The sequence below is a fragment of the Vipera ursinii genome, assembly GCF_947247035.1.
Source record: "Vipera ursinii genome assembly, chromosome: Z".
Taxonomy (NCBI): Eukaryota; Metazoa; Chordata; class Lepidosauria; order Squamata; family Viperidae; genus Vipera; species Vipera ursinii.
Genome location: NC_139517.1, coordinates 413,311 through 427,686, shown reverse-complemented (window position 1 = coordinate 427,686; position 14,376 = coordinate 413,311). Strand labels below are relative to the sequence as shown.

General features: G+C 51.8%; 1 protein-coding gene across 4 annotated transcripts; it reads right to left on the bottom strand.

Annotated features, from left to right (window-relative positions):
• Nucleotides 1–353: 353 nt before the first annotated feature.
• On the bottom strand, nucleotides 354–14,327 carry INCA1 (inhibitor of CDK, cyclin A1 interacting protein 1). 4 transcript variants are annotated; one of them, XR_014494178.1, is made up of 7 exons: nucleotides 13,793–14,010; nucleotides 10,350–10,448; nucleotides 9,612–9,654; nucleotides 7,258–7,440; nucleotides 2,625–2,772; nucleotides 1,936–2,255; nucleotides 354–1,802 (listed from the first exon to the last, which is right to left on the bottom strand). XR_014494178.1 is itself a non-coding variant. In XM_083377044.1 (6 exons), the coding sequence occupies exons 2-6, from the start codon at nucleotides 10,436–10,438 to the stop codon at nucleotides 2,038–2,040; spliced, it is 681 nt and encodes a 226-aa protein (XP_083233170.1). In that variant the 5' UTR covers nucleotides 10,439–10,448; nucleotides 14,276–14,327; the 3' UTR covers nucleotides 1,930–2,037. The 4 variants fall into 4 exon arrangements, 3 of the variants coding, with proteins under 3 accessions (XP_083233170.1, XP_083233169.1, XP_083233168.1); XM_083377044.1 differs by lacking the exons at nucleotides 354–1,802; nucleotides 13,793–14,010 and adding an exon at nucleotides 14,276–14,327 and having other exon boundaries at nucleotides 1,930–2,255; XM_083377043.1 differs by lacking the exon at nucleotides 354–1,802 and having other exon boundaries at nucleotides 1,930–2,255; nucleotides 7,229–7,440.
• Nucleotides 14,328–14,376: the final 49 nt, after the last annotated feature.

Here is a 14,376-nt window from a genome sequence, read left to right as displayed (position 1 = left end):
TTAATTCCCACCCTGCAAGGGAATTGGACCCTACAGCTGGTCTATTGAGCCCAGAGTTATGATCATATGTCATTGTGGTTATTAAATGAAATGCCCACACGCTCCTGGCTCTCCCTGTTGCAGCTGTAATTAGGAGCGTGTGGTACCTGGGATGTGTGTATGTGAGTGGGAGGGCTGGTTTACTGAACAAGTGGTCGTAAGTCGAGGACTACCTCCATTACTGTGAAGCTGAAGGCGCGTATTGGGGGGCAGGGCAGCTGTGGACCGTGACCGAGCCACGTCAAATGGGCAGGTGAAGCCCCCGGCCTGTTTCCCCCAGCCACGTTAAAAGTAAGCAGAAACCACTGCAACATTGAGTTCCACAAATATATTTGATAAACAGGGTAACGGCCAAACTGGCGCTCTCTTATGTTAGCACAACCAGAGCATTAATTTACATTCAGATTTCTTTTAGTACGTTTGCCTTTTCCCTGCAGCCGAGGGGTTCCGGTTGGCGTCCAGTACTTGGAATTCGGACTGGCGGTTCCTTTGGGCTGAAAAGTGCTGAGCCCAGGGAGCGGGGAGGGGGCAGGCAGCCTGTACCGAATAAGGGGGGAAGGTATACTCTTCCCCTACTGCAGGGCTACAAACTCGCATTTCGCCAACTCTTGCAAGCGGCGCCTTGAAATCCGAGAGTTGGCCAGCCTCCGATTAAAAACATTTTTGTATCTCCAACATGCATCGCAAGCCAACAGAGGCGAAGGCCGGCCAGCCGTCCGTCCCCAGCCCCATTCTGCTGGCAATGTCTGCCTGACACGGTTTTTGGTCAAAATCTGATGGCCGATTTCTGAAACACAGAAGCACCGTCTCCCACCCTTTTTAGTGGAAAATAAACGTGCTAGGCTGCAGAAAGGATTACTAACCTGTGCGGGGAAAGGCCCAAGGGGTAGGTATCCGCCTTGGGAAAGCCAACTTGGCCGAGGCCTCCAGCCTCAAGGAGGAGGACAGGGTGCATTCCTGGTGGTCCGTCTGGCCAGGCCAGGAAGCACCACCTGCACCCTACACCCTCTCCTCCTCTGGAGGGATGAGGTTGGCCTTGGGGGGGAGGCATAAAGGAAATCCTTTATCAGACCCCAGGAACAAATTTCCCGCTAAACAGGCAACAATTTATCCTCAATCTCCAACGGGGAAACCTCTCTGAAAATCGAGTCCTCACCACCCACGTCTGCCTCTCCCCCTTTGGCAGGAAATACCGTGGCTGCTTTTTATAATTTGCTTTAAGGGCGTGGAAGAACCCCGAGGGCAGAGAGAAAAGGGGAGGGGGACACACCTCAGCTGGGTGGGCAGAAGGTCTGGGGAAGGGACAAGAGGGACAGCCGCCTACTTGCAGCAGAAAAGGAGGTTTGGGGGCCTCAGAAGAGAAACTCTGCCACTCTTGACCCCGCAGACCGCGAGGAGGCTGGCAAGGGCTCCTCTTTCTTCCAAACGCCTGGCTGAGCTCCTCGGAGGAGCTTACTCCTACGTTACACGCAGGTGGAGGAGGAGAGCCAAGGGAGAGAGAAGCCGGCCTTCGCCAGAGCCAGGATTACTATGGAAACCGCCCTGAGTTTCCCCCGCGATTGGCTTCCTTTCCTCAGCCTACGCTGGAAGGTTTATTGACAGCGCAAAGGGGAGGAAAGGGGTGCGCTCTGGTGTGCCAGTCGGGGGGGGGGGGACATTGGCAAGACTACAACAGGGAAATAAAAGCCCCCCCCCCCATGGGAAGGCCAAACATGGGTGCAGGAGAGACGGGAAGGCCTTGGTTTGAGGCAGGGGTAGGCAACCTCGGCTCTTTTATGACTCATGGACTTCAACTCCCAGAATTCCTGAGTCAGCTATGTTGACTCGGGAATTCTGGGAGTTGAAGTCCACGAGTCATAAAAGAACCGAGGTTGCCTACCCCTGGTTTGAGGAGACACGCAGGGAGATGCTGAACCTGTTGGCACGTGCCTGTTCTGGTTGCAGCCACACACATACACCCCCCCACACACACACCTGGCCAACACAACGATTTCCCCCCTAACCCCAGAGGGAACCCAACTGGGCAAGGCTGACCCCCAACGTCCGCTTGGTCGCAGTTATTCCTCGGGCCGCTGCTCGGCTCTTCCTCCTCCTCCTCCTCCTCCTCCGTGGGGAGAGCGGTGGTGGGCCGCCAGGGTGTAGAAGGGGAGGGGGCTTTCCTGGGGCAGCCTCAGGGCCTCTCTCAGGCTGGGCTTCCACTGTGGGTGGAGGAGGAGCTGCAAGGCAAGGCGGGCGTCAGTGGGGGTGGGGGGCTGTCCCAAAACCAATTGGGGGGTGGGGTTTTCTTACGAAAAGGCCGGAGGGGGGCAAGGGGCCCTTTCGGTTTATTTCGGTACAATTAATTCCTTCTCCACCTTGTGACCCTCCAGGTGCCTGGACTTCGGTGCCCAGAATTCTTTGCTCTGCTAGCTGGGGGATTCTGGGGGTTGAAGCCCACACAGCCAAGTCTGAGGAACCTCATTTAAGAGGAACTGAGCTGCCCCCCCCCGAATCTCGCTGCAGATGACGTTGCTAGGCAACAGCGGCCTCCCACCTGGTTTGCATCTCAATTTGGCGATTGCCGCCCCCACCTGCCAACTGCTCACCTGGGCGCTGGTGCCTCTGCCCAGGAAGGGCCTTGCGTAGGGCTCTGGCGTCCTGGCGGGGGTCAGCAGGGGCGCAGGCAGGTCCCCGGCTTTCCCGATTCCTCGGGGGGATAGCTGGGGCAGAGCCCCCCCCTCCTGCGCTTTCTGCCTTTGAAGCAAGGAAGGGGAGATCAGGAGGGCTGGAAGGGATCGGTCTGGTCTCAGCTCAGGAGCCTCCACCCACCCAGGGGTGGCAAAAGAAGGCTGCAGCCAGTGGGGCACCCTGAGAGCAGCCAGACGGCTTGCGAGGTAAATGATGTCCTTTGCAGTGCCGTAAACCTGCATTGCCAGCTGCAGCACTGGCCTCTGGCTCTTGGGCTCAGGAAACGCAAAGCTTGCACGGCCTTGCAGTCACGCTACAGCATCGCCCGTGGCGTGCCTGGTGGCACCGAACCAGGCTGGGGCGATTCCGGTGGGCTCCCTGCCACTTTCCGAGCAAGCTGTGGGGATCAATTCATCCCACTGCACTTCGATACCGTTGGCCCTTCGGACAAAGCAGGGCAGCACCCGTGTTCCCCGGGTTACGCGGACGGAGCCCTTGTGTTTGGCCCAGGGGTAGGCAGCCTCGGCTCTTTTATCACTGGTGGACTTCAACTCCCAGAATTCCTGAGCCAGCATGGCTCAGCTGGGAAACCTCTCCCTTTCCCCTCAGTGTGGCTGGCTCAGGAATTCTGGGAGTTGAAGTCCACCAGTCATAAAAGAGCCCAGGTTGCCTACCCCTGGTTTAGTCAACCCAGAGTTGGGGTTCAGAATGTTGTGTGAACCAGGCAAGAAGCGTCGTGGCGGGCAACTGCTTTCCTAAAAGGGGCGGATGGGCGAACAAGCGGCCTTAAGCAGGCAATCAGGGTTTGTATCTCCCAAAGGGATGAGAAGATGGGACAGAACAGACTCCCAACCTCCAGCCACTGTTCTCATTCAGCAGGGAACACACACAGTCCCGGACTTACCACTGGTTGCTTAGTGACCGTTCAAAGTTATCGTGGCTGCCCCCACCCCAAATCATACGGCCACATTTTGGGTGCTCGGCAACCGCTCTGCATTTACTGCCATTCACAGGCTCCCGTTTTTGCTGAAACCAATGTTTGCTTCCAGTTTTTAGTAAAAATGCCTGAGAGGAAACAACGGGTTCGCTTAGCAACCGTAGCTAAAAAAATTGTAAAATCAGGTCTGGTCACATGATGCCCTGCTTCGCGACCACCACAACCTATGACCATACTAGGCAGGCTCCATTACGGTTATAAGTTGAGGACTTTTGTACTTTTACAAGGCCTGGATTGGAGCTACCAGCGGCAGCGGCAGGAATCCCGGCCGCCAAGAGGGGGCAGCAGAGAGGGGCTGGGGATCCCCTGGGGCTTTCCCCACCTTCCCTGACCTAGCCCAGGTAGCCCTCATTCAGTGGCCATTCAGAGTTAGAGCAGACTTCCGGATGGCAAGGCGTCGCCGGAGGCAGCCATTCTTAGGCTGTCAGCCCCGCGGCTCCGTAGAGCCGCCGAAAACAGCGCCGATCAGCTGTTTCGGTGGCTCGGAAGCCCCCTCCTTGGGAGAAGAGGAGGGGGCGAGCGCCCAGGTAGGGGTAGAGCTCTCCGGGGCCGCCAGAACTTAAAGTTTTGGTGGCTGAAGGATTGAGCCCCCCCGAAGCCTGGGCATGCTCCGGACTGCGAGGCGCTTCTGCTCCAGGCTTTTTGGAGCAGAACAGGGCGTCCGCAACCATCCCTGCTAGCAAGAGAGAACTTTGGAGAACGAGGACACAGGCAGAGCGATACAGGAGATTTAGGTGAAAATGGTCTTTTGATCTTTAACTCAATGGACTTTGCTGAGCTTGAAAGTGGAAGTGTGTAGCAGACAATAGTGGGTGAAAATGGCGGCTATATCTTCTAAAGTTCCTGCTCTGGTGCAGCAGTCTTCGTTGCAAGCCTTATTGCCCCCTGCACCCGTATTTGCATCAGCCCTTACAGTTAAAGATTTGCAGAATGTGATGCAAGAGATTATGGAAAAGCAATTGCAACAATTTGCTGAGATAATGGATAAAAAGCTGGAGAAGTTAACAGAAAAACTAGCTGAGGTTATGGATGAAAAGATTACAGAGAAAATAACAGAAATAAGAGCAGACATTTTATCTGCATTTCAAGGCATGGCTATATGTATTGAGAATTTGGATGAAAGAGTGGAAGATCTCAGTCAAAATAATACCAGATTAGAAGTAAAAATGACAGAAACTGAAAATGTGGTAGAGAAAATTGATTGTGATTTGACCTCGACACAGTATCATCAGATGGAGTTTGCTGTAAGGATTAGAGGCTTAAAAGAAGATTCTAAAGAAAATTTGAAGCAAATAGTTTCTGAGGCTCTGGAAGGGGTGCTGGGGCGACCAGCAGATGAAATAATGGAAGATATAGATAAAATTTTCCATGTTAATTCGTGGATTGCAAGACAAAGGAAACTACCCAGAGATGTGGTGGTTTATTTTACAAAGAGAGTGATTAGAAATGAGGTCATTCAAGCCTCCTACAATACTGAATTTGCAATTGCTGAACAAGAAGTCCTGATTTTAAGAGATACCTCCAAGAATTTTAAGTAGAAGGATTTGCTTTTTTGACACAAGAATTGAGACGACATGATATCAAGTTCAGATGGGAGATACCAGTGGGTATGATGGTGACCTATGAGGTTATGAGGCATCGTCTTACTACGGTGATTCAGGCACATGATTTTTACACTAATGTTTTAAAAGCAGCCCCCATACCACTTTTGGAATCTACAAAGAAGAAAGGTGATTTGCTATTTGGTTGGTATGTATATCTATTGTGTGATAAGAAGGTGGATAATGTAAGGTATATATTTTGTGACATGCTCTGTTGCAAGTTTGGGAAAAAGTATTGATGAAAGTTAACTTGTAAGCTACTTTTATGGGCAATAATGAAACACGTAATCGAAAATATAAAAATCATGTGATTACATATAAAAAAAAATTAAGTTTGGAAAGTAATGTATGGTACTTGAAGCTGTATCACATATTAATAGAAGGAAAGATTGCATAAACTTGGTTTTAGTATGGAAAATTAAAGACCAGGTGGAAAGAAGAATAGAAAATTGGTTTTTTAATGATTGATGTAAATTTGTTTTGTCTGTAATTGTTTTTATTGGGTATTTTTATTGACACTATTGTTGTGGATATCAAGCGGATGTTGAATTTAAATACGGCAGTAAGACTTTTAGTAAAAAGGAAGAACTGCCGATTATAGAAGAATGGACTGTAAAAGTTCCCAACTTGGAGGATATTTATTTATTTATTTATTTATTTTATTTTAATTCCATTTTTATCCCGCCCTTCTCCGAAGACTCAGGGCGGCTTACAAGCTTAGCAGTAGCCTTCATTCTATGTATATGCCTGTTTATTAGGGCTTTCACACACACCCCAAGCGGCATTATTACAAAGTCAGCTTAATTGCCCCCAACAATCTGGGTCCTCATTTTACCTACCTGGGAAGGATGGAAGGCTGAGTCAACCTTGAGCCTGGTGGGACGCGAACCTGCACTAATTGCAGGCAGCTGGTGTTACTTAAGGAGGCATTAGCCCACTGCTCCAGCAAGGCTCTATATGGCAAAGACTTTAGTATACTTGAAAGACTATTTGCAACAGAGAGATACTATGGAGTAAATATGGGTCTAAAAAGTATTATCCAGCATTTGAATAATTATTGATGTGATATTTATACTGTTTGGAGTTAATCTATATGAGTTAAAGTGCGATAGTTTTAATAGTTTATGATTGTTTGCATAAGGTAGATTATGATTGTTTGTATTCTTATACCCTGTACTTAGCTCTGGGAAGTCGGGGAGGGGGGAGGGGGAAGGGAGGGAGGGGCTGGGGAGGGTTGGGGAGTGGGAAGGGGGTGGGAGGGGTTTTGTTTTGTTTTGTTAAAGATAAAATGTATTGTAAAACTTTTCAATAAAAAAAAAGTTAGAGCAGCACAAAAAAAAAGCAACCGATGACCGTTTTTCACTGTTACGACCTTCGCAGCAAGGACATTGGATCAAAATCTGAAACCTTGGCGTTTGGCTCGTATTTACGACGGTTGCAGCCTCCCAGGGAGGGGTGTCACGCGAGCCCCTTTTGCGACTTTCTGAAAAGCAAAGTCAGTGGGGGAAGCCAGATTTGCTTAAAAACTGTGTTACTCCCTTAACGATGGCAGCGATTCACTTAACGACCGTGGCAAGAAAAGCGGTAACATTCACTTAACAAACGTCTCACTTAGCAACCTAAATGTTGGGCTCAATTGTGGTCATAAGTTGAGAACTACCTGTATTGTATGTATGTCAAGGGCGCCAAGGAGGGGGCAGCTGACCCTGGGCAGAGTTCAAAAGGAACGGGTGGGGGGGCCAGTCTGGGCCCTTCACGGCCGGCAGATGGAAACAAACCAGCGATGGGGCTGATCGTGCGGTTGGAAGACTTCCTCGTTCATGAACCGGACCCTGACCTTTGGCCCCGGGGCCCCAAAACGCCTGCCCACCCGCCCGCACCTGCCCCAGGCTCCTCTGTCTTTGGAAAAGGCGGGGGCCCCTACTTGTCGATGCTGCTTTGCCGTCTCTTCACCTCCTCCAGATGGTACAACACGGAGAAGCCCCGGAGGCGTGCCCGGCCTTTTCGCTCCGGCCCCTTCCTCTTCTTCTGACACAGCTCCTTGGGGGACGGGAGGCTCTGCGTGGTGGGGGCCACCTCCCAGGGCCAAGGGCCCCCCCCGCCTCCCGCAGGCCGCTGGGCTGCACAGCCGGACGTCTGGAGGGCAGAGAAGGCAAGAGGGGCTCAGCGACCGGCCTTCTAGCGGCCCTGCTGGAATTCTCCGCAGGAGGAACCAGAAGCCATTTCTATTTTAATCCAGCCTCTGCTTCGCAATCCGAAGACTGGAAGGTGTCGCCGGCCCCCTCGGAGCTTAACCACACGCCTCGGATCCCTGGACAGAGGAATAAATAAAGTCACCGGAAGTGATTCTACCTTTAGCGGAAATTTGGATCAGGTTAAAAGAGGAATTATCTTCTGCATCTGCGAAAGAAAAAGGGGAAGAGAAAATACTCCCTTTTCCAGAGGCTGCAACAAATCCCAACACCGCCTGCAGGCTGGCTCTCTGGCTGAAAGGAAGGCAGGTTTTTTCTTTCTTCTTCTGTACTCTCCCTGCGTGTTAAGTTAAACCGTTGCCGGCTGCTGTTTAGGGCAGGGCATTAAGCCCAGGCGATGCCTTTTGCATGCAAGTGGCTTCCTCTGAAACACGCCCAGGATCACCTCCTTGGAAACGGTACAGAATGCTAATGCCCACAAAAAGGGGGCTGACTAATATGCCTGGACCCCAAATTTCCCCCCCCACACACACACACCTAAGATTCATCTTGGTTTAATACTCACTGACCTGGGGATCTGCCCCCTTTTGGGCTCCGCAGAGCTGGTGAAACCCCTTTGCCCAGCCGCTTCACAGCCTCCCCAGCCCCGCCCCCCCCACGTGGCTCCTCAGATCTTGGGGCCACAATGTTTTTCTCCACGAGGCCCATGGTGCTAAACCAAACTCGGCTTCTGTGGTCTGTGCCCGACTGGATTCAGCTGCTTTGGGGAGCCCTCCACCATCCTGCACGCCGCCATGGGTGTGGGCCAAGCACCGCTGGGGTGGGTGGCAAGATTTGGGGGTTGGTGGGAAGACTTCTGTTTGGGTCAGCAGCCCCCTTACTCCCCACTCCCACCCAGCAAAGCCAAGGGCATCCATGACAGGCACTGCGGGTGAGCCAAGCGTGACAAGATCCTCGCCCCTGTACAGATGCAGGCTCCCCTCCACTTCAGAAGGTAATTAATTCAGGAAAGCGAAGCATGGAGGACGGAAGCAGAATATTTCCCAGCTTACCACGAGATGTGAATTTTAGCAACCAGATTCACCGCCTTTCCTTTACGTGTTCCAGGCAGCAATTCTCCTTCAGAAGAAGGTGGCAACTGCTGGAGCTCGCCTGGGCCCCCTCCTCCCTTCCTCTCCCCCAGAAGGAGCTCATCCCCTCCGCCTGTCAATCAATCTGTCTGTCGCCAGGATGGCTTGTCCATTTCTAAGGCGGCATTTGAGTAAGAACAGCGAAGCCAGCCATTGAAAGAGGGGCCCGCATTTTGGGTGGGTGATAGGGAATGCCCTTGTAGGACGGATGCCAGGGAGACTCCTGATCCAGCAAAACGTGAGCCTGCCCTTCCAATTCTGGTTCGGAGGGCAAAGGCGGTGACCCCGAATGCTCAGCCCAAAGCGCCCATTCGACTTTGCCAAATGAATAATTTAGCACTGGGGGTCTTTGTCCTTCCCGGCCAGAGTGGTGGTCTTGGCCCCCTGGCAGCGGAAGGCTGCTCCTCTCACTCAGCCCTGCCCAAAGGTCCTGTGCCATCTCAGCTCCTGGGACCGGGTGAGGATTGGTGTGCCTCCTGCCTCCAAGACTTTCCCCCCAAAGACCAGGGCACCCCAGTACTGCACCTGGCGGGAGCCCCAAAAGGTGACAGAGATATCCCACCGTACGGACGTTACTTGCTGCGAGCCGTCATCGGTGCACCTGGTGATGCAGACAAAGGTGCCCACCTCAGGTGTGGACAGGAGAGGGAGGAGGACCTTCGGCCAGAGCATCCTCTGGACCACCCCGAGGACAGACTCTGCCGCTCGCTCAAAGGAGGCTGGTTCTCTCAGAGGGACCCCGAAACCTGGCTCAGCAAGGCAGGGCTTCCTTCGCAGGCTGAATCCTTGTGCGTCAGAGATTTTCCAGGTAAATCGCAACCTTCCTCGTCCTTGCTCAGTGGGGGTCCTTATAAAGCATCAGGGTCCACCGAGGCACCCAGAAGCCCCATCTTAACCGACAGACGGCCTCTACTTTCCACAGGGAGGAAGCAGGAGAAAAACCTGTAATTTAAAAGGAGGCCTCCTCGGGGCCATTCAAACCTACCAGCAGGGCTGGGGCCTCGTGGTACTCTTCCATCCAGAGGTAGCTGAAAGGTAAACGGGTTGGTAAGTACGACTGGCTTTTACTTCAGAATTCCTCATATATTAAACTTAGGAGAAAGAATCTGCTGTGGGAACTCAGCTAGGTCGTGTGCAAATGTTTAAATTTGGAATAATTGGCTATAATGACAAGCCGAAGTAAAATGAAACTTTGCAAATTCTGATTTAGTACCTACAAAGAGCGTGACGATGGCTCTTTTCTGCTTAGTCTCATTGGCAAATAAATCTTCCGGGAGCAAATGAAGGAGCAAAACCTTCCCTCTTGCAAACAAAAGGGAGCCAGGGCTTCTTCCCACCCCCTAACATAGTACAGGTAGTCCTCAATTTACGACAAGCGAGCTGTTGCTAAGCATGACAGCTGTGAAGTGAGTTTTGCCCCATTTTACGACCTTTCTTGCCACCGTTCTTATGTAAATCACCACAGTTGTTAAGTTAGCTCCCCCCTTGACTGTGGTTGTCTCTGTGACCGTCGTGAGTCAGTTGCCGGGTGTCTGAATTTTGATCACAGAACCACGGAGATGCTGCGACCGAAAACGGCCACAAGCGCCTTTGTTCCAGTGCCTTTGTAACTTGGAACGGTCGCTAAATGAGAGGTTATGAGTTTGAGGACTACCTGTGTCAGTGAGAGAAAATGAAAGGTGTTTTTCCCTGCGATATTATCTGCCAGGATCACGAAACGCACCTCGGCTGCTGAACAAGCCTGTCCCAAAAGTCCGGCATGCAACGAGCATCGCTGGAGGGGTTGGCGTCTGGCTGGCGTCTGCTGACCATCTTGGACTGCCTTGAAAACAGGATGATGCAAACCCATTAGCTTTTAGCCCGTTATTTTTGCAAGAAAATGGCTTTCTTGCGCATGGACACAGTCCGGTGTGCTGTTAAAACATCTCACATTGCTCGAATGTGGAAAACTGGAGAGGGAGCGTCTGATGGTGGTGGAATCAATACACGAAACATTTATATCAGGGGTCTTCAAACTTGGGCCTTTTATGACTTGTGGACTTCAACTCCCAGAATTCCTCAGCCAGGAGTTGAAGTCCACAAGTCATAAAAGGGCCAAGTTTGAAGACCCCTGACTTACATCCATGGATCCAGCTGCAGCTTTCATCTGAATTACGTGGCAATTCCCTTAATGCCGCTTCCTATTTCTTTTGAGATAATTCCAGGATAGGAAATCAAAGGCGTAATAAAACTAGCATTTCCTGGAAGTCAGTTGTTTTACTACAGAAATACAAGCTTGGGCTAAGAAGGAAAGGGGTAATAGTTCCTCCTGCAATGACGGATGAAGCCGTCTCAAAGTTTGGGACACATTATCAATGTCAAAGGAACCAGAGCAAAGCGAATTTGCTCCGAAGAAAAGTTCATCTTTTATTAATAAATATAAAGCAGTAAAGTACTACTGAAGAAAGATTAAAATATCAGAAGCTCCACAAAATATGGTAGAGTGAGCCTAAGAAATGCAGTCGTTTGAAAGGTTGAATGTTCAGCAAAAAGCAGAAATTCAGCTCTATCAATTAGGACTCCTAAGAGTTTCTCTTGGGTCAAATGGGAAGGACTAACCACCATGTAATAAAGCGGGGATGAAGGACTCCTTCCTGGGCCAAGGGTCAAACGGTGCAAAAGAGGAAGCGGTCATATCATAGCGGAGGTTCTAAACACCTTTGGCCAGTGCAAAAGTCCAATGTATGGAGCAGGATTTATCTTTGGGCAAATGCGTGCAAGGCCACACAGATATTGAGCACCAGGTGGCAGCAGAGACCCCAAACCCTCCTTCTCTGCTGCCCTCTAGGAGCAGCCTGCTGTTCTGCTAACCAGAAATGGGAGCCCCAAACTTAATATCTGCCTTCAGGTTGATGTTTGGTGACAATCATAGCTCAAAAGATTGACAGAATAACTGGGCTTATACATCTGGCGAGAAGTAAGACATCCGCTGAGCTAATAGTTTGGCTCTACATTGCATTATTTGTTTACTTTTCAGGCACAACTAATTTAACAGATCCATGAATACTTATACAACTGATCTACAGGTAGTCCTCATTTAGCAACCACAGTAGGGACCCGCAACTTGCTCATTAAGTGAAGTGGTTGCTAAGTGCTTATAGATTTAGATTTAGATTTTATTAGATTTATATACCGCCCTTTCCCGAAGAACTCAGGGCGGTTTACAGGGCATTTTAAAATCATACCAATACAAAATACAAAGTTAAAAGACAAATAAAAGATTAAATTATCCCTGAAAATAAAACCCAGTTAAAATTCTCAGCCTGGGCCAGAGAGCTCAAAGAGCCAAGTCTTCAGGTCTCGGCGGAATGAACGTAGGTCAGGGGTAGTCCTGAGCTCCACGGGCAGCTGGTTCCAGAGGGCAGGCGCACCCACAGAAAAGGCCCTCCCCCTGGGTGTTATCCGCCGGCAATCTTTTACCGCCGGCACCCTGGGAAGACCCTCTCTCTGCGAGCGCACTGGACGAATGATCTTATGATCTTCCTTCAACTTTTTTTCGCTTTACAGACTTGGGAAGGTCATGAGGATTGGTTTTTCACCACAGTGATGCACAGTTGCTGTATAAGGCAGTTGATAAACAAGGACTACCTGCGCAACACTGAGTTGTTAAAGCCCACAACTAAGTAAATGGAAATATTACAACAGGTTTCAGGTCATTTGGGAAAACTTTGCGACGTATTTATGGCTTGAAAAATGGATTCAATTTTGATCACCCATTTATCATCTTCCGTTCCCCGAGTTCTTTGGCGTTAACTTATTAATATTTATTAGCATGGTTTAGCTCAATTCCTTTGCAATCATTTCAGAGCTTCAAAGATACGGAAAAGAATTAGACAACCATGCAGTCAGCAACACACCACGTGATGCCTCCCGAGGCAGAAAATACTGTTGAATTCACCATCTCCGTCACGAGCAGAAGCTCCTGGAGGGGTTTATATAACCCGTGTTCCACGTGGCCTGTCTTAAGTTCACACTTCCACTAACATTCACACCCCTTTGCCTCTGCTTCGGAGTGCGGCAGTGAGTCGAACGCAATAAATATACCGCTCAAAAAAATAAACGGAACACAAGAGAAGACATCCTACTATTAAATACAGTACATCGTGTTGTTTAAGCGTTCCCTTTATTTTTCTGAGCAGTATATATCACAAGACCTAAATAAATTCTGCAAAGGCAGCTTGAATCCAAAGCAAGAGGCACTTCTGCAGATCAGCTCCCTCTGCCGCCTGCCGGTCACTCAGGCAGCCCCAGGGCTCACCCGGTTCCCTCTTCAATAAAGCAGCCTGACTTACAAGCACAAATTAGCCCAAAATTTCCATTCCTAAACAAGACAGTTAAGTGACCTTTGCCCCATTTTACGACGCTGCAACAGTCGTAAGTACGTGCCAGTTGCCAAGCGTCCAAATTTTGATCAAATACCGCAATGGTCATAAGCGTGAGGACTGATCATAAATCCCCTTTGTCAGAGCTGTTGTAACTTTGAGCGCTCACTAAAGAAATGGTCGTAAGTTAAGGACTATCTGTACTATAAGGCGTAGGTTGCAATTGGCAGGCAAAGGCCCCTGAAAAGCATCAGCACTTAAATGTCCCTGAGGTGCCCCGTCACCCAAGTTGCCTCGCGGGGGTCCCAAAGGGGCTTTTTCAAACGGCAACCCGACTTTGCACCCTGATTCGGGTGGCCCAGATAAAACCGCAAGTGGCCCCAACGGCTCTCAGCGAGAGGGCCAAGGAGCAGATGACCCCAAGGAATATAAGTCCTTCCGTTCCCCTCCCAGTCGGTCCGAACGGAAGAAGCTTCTTGGAGGGGAAGCGAAACGTCTTCGAGGGAAAAAAAAAGGGCGCCTGGGACCCGGAGGGCGGCCAGCCTCCACAGACGCCCCTCGAGACGCTCCCTCCCCCGAAGGGGCTGGTTCAAGAGGCCAGCGGGATCTTTTTTTTTTTTGCTTTTTCTCTCCGAAAACGTTTCACTTCTCACGCGAGGAGCTTCTCCCGTTCCGGAGGGGAAGCGAAACGTCTTCAAAGAAGCCCGGCTGCTTTTTCAAGAAAGCCCCTCCGGGACCCCCCGAGGTCCAGCAGCCGGGCCTCCTCCGCTCCTGGGGGGGCCGCGCAGGGGTCGGGGCCACCTACGTCACGAAGGGCCCCAGCGCGGCCCCGCCGCCTTCCTCCGCTCCGGGCGCCCCGTCCATCTTCCCGCCCCGCGAAGGAAGGCCCGGGGAAGGGCAGGCCCTCTTTCCCCGGGAGGCCCTTCAGCCGGCTCGGAGCCCCGCTGGGAAGGCCCGGCGCGCCCAGGCCCAGAGGACTCCGGGGACCCTCAGCCGCCGCCGCCCCCTCGACGGGAGACCGGGGGACTACGGCTCCCAGAATGCAACGCCCGGGCGCCGCGGGGCACCACGGGAGCGAGCGCGCAGACACCCAGCGGCGGCCGGCAGGGGGCGCCCCGAGCGGGAGCCGGAGTCTCGGCGGCCGCCAACAAAGGGCAGCGGGGGGGGTGAGGAGGGGGGCGCGAGGGCTGGGGGAGGGGCGCGAGGGCGGGGGCAGCAGCGGGGTGGGGGGCGCAGGCGAGACCCCCCCCGTGGCCGCTGCCGCAGAGTCCGCGGGGCTCCGTCCTACCTGGCGGGGCTGTTGTCGGGCCGGAGCGCGGCGGCCCTTTAAGAGCGGGCGGGGGGGGCGGCGCTGGCCGGTCTCGCGACACTCCCGCCCGCCCCGCCCCG

Coding starts and splice junctions, on each gene's coding strand:
- INCA1 (XM_083377042.1), bottom strand. CDS start 13,851: ATGGACGGGGCGCCCGGAGCGGAGGAAGGCGGCGGGGCCGCGCTGGGG. Junction 7,441..9,611: donor ACGAGGCCCCAGCCCTGCTG/GTAGGTTTGAAT, acceptor TCTGCCCTCCAG/ACGTCCGGCTGTGCAGCCCA. Junction 2,773..7,257: donor TGTTGTACCATCTGGAGGAG/GTGAAGAGACGG, acceptor CTTGCTTCAAAG/GCAGAAAGCGCAGGAGGGGG.